Raw genomic sequence first — 13,141 nt, 5'->3', positions numbered from 1 at the left:
GAATTGTCTACAGTCAATTTTAACACTATGAATACAATAATGTATAATTGCGATCAGGCTTGAGAGACCGAAAAGTACAATTGCAATCAGACTTGAGAGACCGAAAAGTACAATTGCAATGGCGGTCTCCAGAGCGAAAACATGAAACTTCAAGGAAACAAGATCGCCTACAATGTATAACAATAACAATAGAGACATCAAGTCTGGATAAAAATCTTAAACAATGATCTGGATGAAAATCTTAAACAATGATCACCCTCCTTCCGCAAAGTAAGCGCAACAATTTAAAGCAACTTGACAAACATCTTTAAATATAAAGGATGTAACAATTTTTACTAAAACATGCAAGATTCAAACAATATGCAGAAAAACATACTCAAACATGATCCATATGTTCTATAAGGAAAAGGGAAAAAGATGTGACACAAAGTATGGGTATTAACACTAAACAGAATACTCTAGTCATAATCGTAACATATCTGGAAAAAAAACCCAACCAAATGCATGATTATGATGTCCATGAAGCTCTACCTTAATTGTGAAATTCATGATTCTTGGGTCAGGGGTTCAGGCCACATATTGAAATTATTTAAAAAAGATTCCTTATCTTTTTAAAATAATTTCAATATGTTAAAAATACGTTATATGCTTCAAACTTCCATTTTTCCTTCTTCTGTAATTGAATAGGAATTGCATTTATTTTAAAAGATCATAATCATGTGTACAAAATGCAAATATGGATACTCAGGTGATCGTTACGGCCCATGGGCCTCTTGCTCATCACATAGTATTATTTGCTTAAAATAAATAAATGTCTTGCAGTTTGATTTGTTGTGGTAATTGTTATCTTTGATTTCTTTACTGTTTAGGATTGTATGTACTTGCATGAATTAGGCGAGGAAGCAGCAAGTTTTACCAAAGAGGAAATGCAAATGGGGTGAATATGAGTTGTTTTATTAGGCCAATTCAACTTAATTGATAGATTATCATCCCCGCCTGCCCCTCAAAAATTGGCCCGCCCCGAATTTTTTTATTTTGCGAAACTTGCGATTTCCGGAATATTTTCAAGTCCGACTCCAGTATTTACATTTCTTGTTTACATTTCCGGTATAGGAACGTGAAAAGCCACGTGAAGAAAATAGATCTATGTGGCTTTCTTCATTTCTTGCGTTCTTACAGACGTAAATCTTGAAGAAGTTAGGTATATTTCTGTTATATCCTTAAATTAAAAGCTTAACCTGGAATTAGTGTATGAAAATAGCATAGATTGATATCCATCTGCCATTAAATGATTCGGATCTGTTGAGAAAAAAACCTCGTTTGTCTTTAATATTTTTCTCAGAAAATAAAAATTAAAAAATAAAATCCTCCCATCCACCCCATACTTTTTGCTGACCCTGGATGATAATCTACTAATTAAGTTGAATTGGCCTTACTATTAGATATTTATTGGTCCCCTACCGACAAAGTCGAAGGGGACTTAAGGTTTGCCTGTCCGTCAGTCCAGTTTTCCGCACTTTTTTTCTCTGTTCTTGCAGATATTTATTTTATATTTGGTACATTGCTTTGCCATAACAAGTTACTGATCAAGTTCGAATTTGGCCCCGGTCCATTGATTTTTTTTACTTCGTTATGGCCCTTGGACTTAATTAGAAAAATAGTGTGAATTATCAGTTTTCCAAACTTTTTAGCTGAGTTGTGTAGCAAATCTCAGCTTTTAAATTGGCAAAGGATGAGTGGGCGGGCTTTTATTGATTGGAAGGTCTGTACAAAATTGTGAAAGTGAGCACCACATGACTGGGTGTTGGACTAGATGATGGGGCTTCATGGATTATGAACATGTTGTGTAAAGTATTAATTTTCTTTAGTCCCCTACCATTTTGTGAAATGGAAGGTGACCATAAGTTTCTTCTCGGTCTATTCGTCCCTCTGTCTTGTCAGTCAATCTGTCCCATTAGTTTTCCAGACTTTTCCCCTTTATGCTTGCAAAGAATTGCAGTGTAATTTCAGATCAAGTTCGAATTTTGTAGCATTTGATGGACATTAATTAGCTCACCTGAGTGGAAGGCTCAAATGAGCTTTTCTGATCAAAATTTGTCTTGTTTTCTGTCAACAGCGGCATAAAATTTTCACATTTTCTTCTTCCTCTCCAGAACCACAGGGCCAATTTCAACTAAACTTGGCAAAAAGCATCCTTGGGTGAAGGGCTTTCAATCGTGTTCAAATGAAGGGCCATGCCCCTTTCAAAGGGGAGATAATTACAAAAATGAAAAAATAGGGAGGGGTCATTTAAAAATCTTCTAAAGAACCACTGGGCCAGAGGAGCTGAAATTTACATGAAAGCTTCCTGACATAGTGCAGATTCAAATCATGGCCTCCAGGGGTAGGTTTGGGCCACAATAGGGGATCAAGTTTTACATACAAATATATATGGAAAAGTTTTTAAAAAATCTTCTTCTCAAGAACTATTGAGCCAAAGAAATTGACAGTTTCATGAAAGCTTTCTGACATAGTGCAGATTCAAGTTTGTAAAAATCATGGCCTCCAGGGGTAGGTTGGGGCCACAATAGGGACTAAGGTGAATCAGGTAAGCGATGTGGCCCATGGTCCTCTTGTTATGACTGTATCTATTTACCACTGTTTAAAGAGACACTACAGCTCATTTTGCGCAAAAATCATGAAATGACAATTTTCCTTGCGCTTTCTCAATTTTTGTTGCATTGTTGAAAGTATGAACTTTGCGAAAATAACACTTATCTAAAGTTAAAAATTATCGTTTTAACGTAAAAATTAATACTTTTTGATGGCCTATACAAAAAATATCGAGTCTCCTCCTTTCAATCTTCAGATGCATGCGCATAGACAGTAAACAGTGCAGCATGTCGTCCAGTGAGAGAAAGTGTAGTTGATAGATCTAGAATTTTGACAGATTCTGTGAGAAAAAAGGTAAAAATAGAATGAGATAAAACTCATACGTGAAATAAAATTTACCATGGTATCAGTTTGACCGCTGGAAAACAAAGAGTTCGGAGAAACCCATGTAACTCAGTGGCGGATCTAGGATTTCCGAAGGGGGTGTGAAAGTCAAAGATTAGCCACAGTAATCGGCCATTCTGGTGCAAAATTTGGATTTTCATTCAAAATCTGTGGCGTAAAAAGGGAGGGGGGATCCTGGTTGTAAAAACATCGGTCAATGGGAACATGGAAGGGTTTCTGTTGAAATAATTATTGATATAATTACTTATTTTAAGGAGCAGGGAATACTCTTATACTTGAAAGGTGAGTGTGGACCTCCTTGAAGGGGAATTTAAATAATTTCTTACACAACACCTTTGCTGTCATTCAAAACCACGTGATGTAAATAAGCATTCAAAAGTCCGAGTCAGAATGAAGAAACCTTTGAATTCCGAACGATCTTCAAAGCGCAGTTGAGAGTAAATTGATGCATCCCAATTGTTCAAAATTGTCAGTATCGATATGAATTTTATCATTTTATCAATACATGTTTTAAAAAACACTTTATTAAAATGTGGAAAATGAGCTGTAGTGTCTCTTTAAGGGAGATATTTCAGTATGAATTATGATAATTTGTATTGACATAGAAAATTTACAAAAAAACCCAGCTCTACAACATTGTGTATTTGTATATATTTTTTTTGTTAGGTCACTTGAGTAAACTCAGGTGACCTATTGCAATTGGTCTGCATTCGTTGTTCTGGCGTCCGTTTCTTATTATGTCTCCGAACACAAAGTGTCGGAGACATATTGTTTTTGCTCCGTTTCTTATTATGTCTCCGAACACAAAGTGTCGGAGACATATTGTTTTTGCTCTGTTTCTTATTATATTTATTCTTATTCTTATTAAGGTCTTCCGTTACCAATGGAAGACCTTCTAGTGATTGTACTGTTTATGATTATGTCTCCTAACACAAAGTGTCGGAGACATATTGTTTTTACTCTGTTTCTTATTATTAAGGTCTTCCGTTACCAACGGAAGACCTTCTAGTAATTGTACTGTTTATTAGGGCTTTCCACCTTTCTGTGGAAAGTCCTATTGTTATTGTTCTGTTTATTAGGGCTTTCCATCTTCCTGTGGAAAGTCCTATTGATATTGTTCTGTTTATTAGGGCTTTCCACCTTTCAGTGGAAAGTCCTATTGTTATTGTTCTGTTTATTATTATTATTATTATTATTAGGGCTTTCCACCTTTCAGTGGAAAGTCCTATTGTTATTGTTCTGTTTATTATTATTATGTTCCCCAAACAAAGTTTGGGAACATATTGTTTTTACTCTGTTTCTTATTATTATGTTCCCCAAACAAAGTTTGGGAACATATTGTTTTTACTCTGTTTCTTATTATTATTATTATTATTAAGGTCTTCCGTCTCCTGCGGAAGACCTTACTATTATTGTTCGCGTTCTTCTTCTTCATTATTAAGGTCTTCCGTCTCCTGCGGAAGACCTTACTATTATTGTTCGAGTTCTTCTTCTTCATTATTAAGGTCTTCCGTCTCCTGCGGAAGACCTTACTATTATTGTTCGCGTTCTTCTTCTTCATTATTATTATTATTATTTTCCTTGGTAGTACACGCGTTTTTCTCAGCCATTTCTCGATCGATTTTCACGAAATTTTCAGGAAAGATGTCTTTTGGTGACGAGACTTTGCTTGCAAAATTTCGTGCTTGACGTCACTTCCGGTCAGGAGTTATCTCTCTTTTAGTGACTTTTTGAAGGGCCTTGTTGTCCACACATCTCCTCCGTCAGTTTTGAAGCTAGAGTCTTGAAATTTCTACACAAGATAGAGTAAACATTTTAGAAGATTTGTTGGGGATTCGATTTTACCGGAGGCGATTTGCCTAAAGGCTCGCCTGGACCTGAAAAAATGGATGCCAAAATTTTTCGTCGATTTCGGCGATTTTTGACCTTTGATCTCCAATATCTTTTTTCTTGCAAATATTTTGTTAAGACATGTAGAACAAAAGTTGTGCACATTTACGAGATCTTGTGGAAAATATCAAGATTTAGGGGCTAACGCCTTAAATTAGGGATCTAGAAGGGCTCAAAGTCTAGATTAAATATCTCAAAAATCGTTAATATTTTGGTATAAGTCAAAGAACAAAAAATGTTCATCTCAACAATCCAAATCTATTCACATAAAAATTTAGGTCATATGTTACGTAATAAGGGATTTTAAGGGCCAAAACCATAACTTTTTTACCCCTTGTATCTCGAAAACGACAAATATTTTGAAAAGCAATAAAGAACAAAAGTTGTTCAGAATGATGATCTGAACAATATGCATATTTCGTTTTTACCCTATGTGGCCCCGTTAGGGAGCTACAGTTTGGCCCCTAAAAATTACTTCTAGAAATAACTCCAGAACGGTAAAGAATTTCTAAATACTTGTTGAACAAAAAATGTTTGAAATGTCATGACCTTTCTTACGATATCAAGCAAAAGGGGCTGACCCTTTAAATTAGGGGCCCAGAAGGGTCCAAAGGTTTATGAGAATATCTCAGAAACTATTAATATTTTGTAATAAGTCATTGAAGCGGAAATGTTCATCTAAACGAGCTTGTTCTTATCAAATCAAAAAGTAGGTCATATGTTACGTAATAAGGGATTTTAAGGGCCAAAATCATAAATAATTGACGCCTCATATCTTGAAAACGACAAATATTTTGAAAAGCATTATTGAACAAAAGTTGTTCAGAATGATAATCTAAACATTATGTACATTTCGTTTTTTCCCTATGTGGCCCCGTTAGGGAGCTACAGTTTGGCCCCTAAATATTTCTTGTAGAGATAACTCGAGAACGGTAAAGAATTTCTAAATAATTGTTGAGCAAAAAATGTTTAAAATGACAAGGCCTTTCTTACGATATCAAGCAAAACGGGCTGGCCCTTTAAATTAGGGGTTCAGAAGGGTCCAAATGTTTTTGAGAATATCTCAGAAACTATTAATATTTTATAATAAGTTGTAGTAGCGGAAATGTTCATCTCAACGAGCTTGATCTTATCAAATCAAAAAGTAGGTCATATGTTACGTAATTAGAGATTTTAAGGGCCAAAATCGTAAATATTTGACGCCTCATATCTTTAAAACGACATATTTTTTGAAAAGCATTATTGAACAAAAGTTGTTCAATGTGTCATAACCTATCGATCAATATCAAAAAATGGGTCTGTGGGCCTCATGGCTCGCCTGTAGAGTCGATTTTTGTCGATATCAGTCGATTTCAAAAACTTGTAACTGGTAAATATTTTGTAAGGACATATTGAACAAAAGTTGTTCAGTTTATCGAGATCTATCGATTGATATCAAGAAATAGGTCTATGGTCCTAATGGCTCGCCTGTAGAGTCGATTTTTTGTCGATATCGGTCGATCTCAATAACTTTTTACAGGTAAATATTTTGTAAAGACATATAGAACTAAAGTTGTTGAGTCTATAGAGGGCTAACAAATGACATCAAGAAATAGGCCCGCGGGCCTTATGGCTCGCCTGGAGAGTCGAATTTCAAACGAATTTCACCGCAACTTTGCTTCAGAAGCTTATGATATGAAAAATTGATTATATCTAAAGTGTCTTAAAGTCGGAAACTAAATTGGGACTCATTTGTCTTTTTTTTTTTTTTTTAACTCCGAGTGCATCAACAAATCGGACGGAAGACCTACTCGTTGCTCGCAACGAGATCGTGTCTAGTTATTATTATTATTATTATTCTTTTTCTCCGGTACTTTTTTGTCCGGTAGTGTTCTCAAAAACTACAAAAGGGATCGATATGAAACTTTCCAGGATAATAGTATAGCGTTTGTAGATGTGCATAGTGATAGTCATTTTGTCTGCACGCGCACTGCAATTTTGGTACAAAAAATGGAAAATCAGAATATTAAAGGGATCGATATGAAACCTAAATAGGATGATAGTATATCATTTGTAGATATGAAAAATGATAGTTATTTTGTCTTCACGCGCACGCATGCGCGTGCACGTGCATTACAAAATTTGTACACTAACTTTGGAATCAGTCTAACTTTTTTGTTGTTCATTGAAATGGCTTGATATTCATATCATAGGTAGATATTGAGACCCTTAACTGATTTTCATGGTCAAAATTACCAATTTGCACGCGCATGCACGTGCGCTTCATTTTGATTGGATAGTACTAAAACGTCTGTAACTATCTTATTTACGAAGCGAATGAGATGATATTCACAGCATATGTAGACAATACGTGTATCTATATATTGGTGTAATATAAAAGGCCAACTAACACGCGCATGCGCGTGCAATGTTTTTCAAATGTTCAGTTTTTAAAGGACAATAACGTTTTTGTTTTTCATCAAATTCTATTGATATTAATGGTTTAGATGTGTCTTGGTACTCCTTACAAATTGCTGTGGTTAGAATTACTGCTCAGCACGTGCATGCACGTGTGCTGAATTCTGATTTGACGATTTTAAAATCGCTATAACTTCCTTATATTTGGTGGAAACGTTATGAAATTCACACTGTGGGTATATGATACACATGCCTGTTGAACGACATCAACCAAAATTCGGAATCATACACGCGTGCGCGTGTATGCGCGTGCAACGCTTTCTTTCATTTTTTTTTGGTACTGAAATGACCATACTGAACATACTACATGTAATTAAAGGCTAAAATAAAATGATTTTTTGCTATAGATTCACAAGGACATCGCTTTTTAATTGGGGGAGGTTTGGGGAACATATGTAATGGTCCCCGTTACAATTAGAACTAGTTATTATTATTATTAAGGTCTTCCGTTACTAACGGAAGACCTTCTAGTGATTCTACTGTTTATTATTTTTTTTTTTTTCCCTTTCGTCTCCGAGACCGTTGGATGGATTTTCCTGAAACTTTCACAGGTTATAGAGAACGATGATACCTCGAGGCTTTTTTTTCATTTTTTCAAAATTCACTTCTGTTCGTCAGATACGTCCGATTTTCCGGTTTTTGAAAGCAACCTTGTCAGGGGGTAAACTTGAAAACGACTAAAGATAATCGAATGAAACTTTCAGGGATGATAGATCTATTTTCTCTATGGTGCATGCACGTAATATTTTTTGTCGCCGTCACTTCCGGTCGTCACCGGAAGTGCTTAAATGAATCATCAATTTCAAACTTTTTTATTTCAAATTGAAACTTATATCGGTTTACAAGGTCTCTTACTAATTCTCAAAAAATGTTGACCCCACCGGAAGTTGAATCTCCAACTTCCGGTTATATCAAAGAAAGTCTATTTATTTGCTTATTTTTCAGTGCCATAAATCTCAGTCATGAAACAAGTTAATGAGTTGAGTTTTACATATATTATAGTCACTATATATGTCGACAGTAACATCAAATATTTTTGTAAAATTCACTTCCGGTCGTTAGATATGGTGTGGACAAATTCAGACTTTGTTTCCCTGATATCTCCGGAACGAGTATAGATATACACTTGAAACTTGCAGGGGTTATAGATTAGCAGTAGTCCATCTTCAACCTATTTTATATATGAGTGTACGTCACTTCCGGTTTCAACAGGAAGTGGTTGAAAAATTTACTATATTCAAATTTTTTCAACACGATTTCTCAGAGATTGTTAAATGGATATTCTTGTTAGTTATGAAGATGATAGAGAATTGTAGTACCCTTAGACAGGATCTTTCATTTTTATAAAATCTACTTCCGTTCGTAAGATATGTCCGATTTCCATTTTTCAAAAAATCATCTTTTCCGGGGGTAATCTAAAAAACGACTGAAGAGGAACAAATGAAACTTTCAGGTATTATAGATCTCTCGATTGTATAGTGCATGCACATTAATTTGTTTTTCGTTATCACTTCCGGTCGTAACCGGAAGTGATTGAAAGAATCACTAATTTCAAACTTTTTCTTTTAAATTGAAACCTACACTAGTTTATTAAGACTCTTTCAAAGTATTTAAAGAATGTTGACCCCGTCGGTAGTCAAAACGACTACTTCCGGTTTCTCGAGAAAATACTCTGATACCTTTCGTCTTTTTGTTCCCCATCAATCTCGTTTATATTTCAAGTGTTTGATATGATTTTCAAATATCTTCAGAACAGTATCAACATCTTGATTTAAGACTATTTTATTTTTCAAAATTCACTTCCGGTCGGTAGTAAGCCACTACTATTTCTTTCTTTAGTCTGCTTCTTTTTCTTGAGAACTCTTTCAAATAGAGACGTGAAACTTTCAAGGAATATAGAGAATAGGGAGTCGCTGTGGTTTATGGGAAAACACATCTGAATATTAATTCCGGTCGTCACCGGAAGTTACGAGAAATGGGTAAAAACTTCATTAACACACCTCTCATGTCTTGAAAAGGCACATTTTCTGATATATTTGAAGGATTCTCGTAAGAACAGAAAGCTATGTACCGGAAGTGTTCAAACGGAAGACCTACTCATTACCAGTAATGAGTGTCTAGTTATTATTCTTTTTCTCCGGTACTTTTTTGTCCGGTAGTGTTCTCAGAAACTACAAAAGGGATCGATATGAAACTTTCCAGGATGATAGTATAGCGTTTGTAGATGTGCATAGTGATAGTCATTTTGTCTGCACGTGCATGCACGCGCGCGCACGTGCATTCCAATTTTGGTACAAAAAATGGAAAATCAGAATATTGAAGGAAGCGATGTAAAACCTAAATAGGATGATAGTATATCATTTGTACATATGAAAAATAATATTTATTTTGTCAGCACGTGCACGCATGCGCGTGCACGCGCATTACAAAATTTGTACGTTAACTTTGGAATCAGCCCCTCTGAAAATACAGCAGGATATCCCAGGAAGTCCCGAGACAAAATCCCAGGATTTATCAGGATTGTCCTGAAAAGTCCTGCTTTTTTGAAACTGAGATTGACAAGGAATTAGAGGGACGGTATTGGCAGTGGGACATTTCAGGACTTCTAAGGATAATTTCCCCATTGAAATTACAACAGGATATCCCAGGAAGTCCCAAGACAAAATCCCAGGATTTATCAGGATTGTCCTGAAAAGTCCTGCTTTTTTGAAACTGAGATTGACAAGGAATTAGAGGGACGGTATTGGCAGTGGGACATTTCAGGACTTTTAAGGATAATTTGAACACTTAAATTTGCCTTTTATAGTCCTGCAAAGTCTCACTTAATCCTGCAATCTGAAAGGGGAGAAAGTGGGATTATTCTGGACATGTCTTGGAAAGTCCCAGTAGACAGGACTGGGATTTTGCAGGATTTTATTGGATCTCCCTAAAAATCCTGCTTTTTGAGTTGATGCAGGACTCCTGGAAAGTCCCAATTTATCCTACTAACCTGTTTTGGTCTTACCCTACTGTGGAATACCGTATTTTGCCGAATATAATACGCAGTGGTGTTTAATACGCACCCCCCACTTTGAGCCTAAAAGTTGGTGAAAAAACGCACTTCGGGTGTATAATACGCAGCAAAAATTTTGACCAAGTGGTAATCTTTATTTTATACTTGGTGTTAATTTTCACTTAATATTTTTGCAGAAATAATGAATTCTAAACAACGCACAATAATTTGCAAACTTTTTGAGATGAGGTCTACATCGCGGTAATCTTCAATGAGAATCTTCAGGGAAATATCAACCCGGACAAGCCTGTTCATTTCAGCAAAGCACGAGATTTTGTAGCATTAAAGTCTTAACTGACTCGATATTTCCTTTGTTGAAACTTAAAATCAATCAAATAGCCGATGTTATAAAAATAAAATTAAACAATTAAACTATCGCTTATTTTACTGTAATCAACACACCATGGTAGGTACAAAGATGCAAATTATCAACTCCTCGTTAACTACGATCACTATTAAAATGTGTGGAAAAAAAATTTGTTAGGTATTTCTTTACCCGGAGGGGGTATCTAACAAAAGTAGTGTACACAACAATGGCTACGTAAAACACACGCTTTTACGCAAAAATAGTTATTTCAAAGATTCAAATAAGTATTTCATTAAAAATTAGGCCTATTCATAAAACTTACAGTAAATAAACTTTTAGCAAGTGACAAAATTATTTTCCAACAATTTTAGCACGTGTCAAGGCATTATTGTGTACACATGCTTTCAATAATGGCGACATGCGATGTAATGAATAGTCAGATCCAATGCAATTTGATTGGCTGTTTGTTTCATGATAATTGAATTATTTAGATATTGTAAGTATATATATCACATTTTCTGCAATTTTACGTTTCTGTAGTAATTTTCTTGAGGTCGAATTTTCTACTTAATAAATAGGTGAACGTGAAAAGGCGTACAGTATCCGAAGCCTTGGTCTTTGAGTGAAATATTACACTACTTAATCGCCGAGTTTCATCTGGAAAAAAAGGTCAAAAACCTATTGTGGTATATAATACGCACCCCTTTCTGGCACAAAAATATTCTCTAAAAAAAGTGCGTATTATATTCAGCAAAATACGGTAAAACTCGAGATCCAGGATATGTGATATCTTTTCTGTAAAAGTGGCAATTAAGAATGAAATTAGGAATCAAAATGATAATCTGATAATAAAATTTATTTAACATACATATACATAAATTTCAGCAATACTTATATGAACTTCCAAAGCAAGTACTTTGAAAAGTTCATTTAAATTATGGCTGGGGTGAGCTAAAAAGCACTATTTCTTACGTAAACAAATAATTAAACAAGAGGTCCATGGGCCACATCGCTCACCTTAGTCATCTTGGTCCATATTTAAAGATTTCCCATATACTTGTATGTAAAACTTTCGTCCCTATAATGTGGCCAAAACCTACCCTTGGGGGCCACGATTCAGGGTTGTCACTAGAAAATATTGAAGACGAGTCCCGGTATCATGGTTTGTAAGCAGCTTGAGTCCCATGAAAATTTGACGAGTCCCATGAAAGTTGAATTAAAGAGTCATTTAGATTTTTCCTACACCTTTATTTATACCGAGTGAACACAAGCTAATGTCGTACCTCTGTTCACTTTCATCTTCAACAAATGGCAAAAATCAGTTAATTTTCGCCAAGCCCATGCATAACAGTGCAGTGATCACTTTGTACACATGAAATTAAAAGTAATCATTCACGACTCGGTCTCATACAACTAATTGCCCATTGCAAACAGAATTACTTCCCCGAATCCTCTATCATCGTTACAACCCTATTCAGTATTAAACAAAATTTTAATTAAATAATTATTGTGATAAAATAGATGCGTACTAATTTTGTTTGTAAAATGATGTAAAATCTACCAAAGTTTACAAACTACGCTACTTTCAATTCCAATAAAAATGGCTAACGGAAGACAAACATTTATAATTAAATATAGATCCTGATTTGTAAAAAAAAAAAAAAAAAAAAAAAAAGAAACATATATAAATAACTGCCTGTGAGTGGCAAAATGTTTTTTACTTTGTATCTAAATTTCAATATTATATTCTAATTTGCACCTAATTGACTGCACTAAACAAACAAGTCGGATTGGGACACTGTGAACTCGGTGGTATCATCTCGGTTCACATTAGAGCGTAACGTTTTACCTAGATTTTTTCCTATGAGTTTTAATTAATACACAAATCAGGGTTTCTAAGTAAAATTATGATTTTTACTCAAAGTCCGAGACACGTCTGCGGGACTCGCCATATCAGACAAACCCCAATGAAATTTCTGTGATCCTATTCTTGCGTTAGTGACAACCCTGTGAATTTTACAAACTTGAGTCTACACTATGTCGGGAAGCTTTCATGTAAATCTCAGCTTTTCTGGCCAAGTGTTTCTTGAGAAGACAATTTTCATAAAGATTTTCCCTGTATATTTGTAAGTAAAACTTTGATCCCCTATTGAGACCCAATACAACCCCCCCCCCCCCCCCCCCCCCCCAGGTCATTGGTTTTAACAAACTTGAATCTGTACTATGTCAGGAGGCTTTCATGTAAATTTCAGCTTCTCTGTCCCAGTGGTTTTTGAGAAGATTTTTGAATTACCCCACCGTATTTTTGCGATTATCTCCCCCTTTGAAGGGGCATGGCCCATCATTTGAACAAACTTGAAAGCCTTTCACCCAAGGGTGCTTTGTGTCACTTAGTTTGGTTGAAATTGACCCAGTGGTTCTGGAGAAGATGAAAATGT

The 13,141-nt window shown here is 35.3% G+C and overlaps 1 protein-coding gene across 4 annotated transcripts in view; it reads left to right on the top strand.

Moving 5' to 3' along the window:
- LOC125683151 (CCR4-NOT transcription complex subunit 4-like) overlaps positions 1 to 13,141 on the top strand; it is a 182,787-nt gene that overhangs the window by 71,825 nt on the left and 97,821 nt on the right. For all 4 annotated transcript variants that reach the window (XM_056139605.1, XM_048923989.2, XM_048923990.2 and 1 more), the window contains exon 9: positions 870 to 937. In XM_056139605.1, coding sequence (XP_055995580.1) covers positions 870 to 937 — 68 coding nt within the window. The remainder of the gene's footprint in view (positions 1 to 869; positions 938 to 13,141) is intronic.

This window comes from Ostrea edulis, chromosome 6, assembly GCF_947568905.1.
Source record: "Ostrea edulis chromosome 6, xbOstEdul1.1, whole genome shotgun sequence".
Lineage (NCBI taxonomy): Eukaryota > Metazoa > Mollusca > Bivalvia > Ostreida > Ostreidae > Ostrea > Ostrea edulis.
This window is presented reverse-complemented; position numbering and strand designations above follow the sequence as displayed.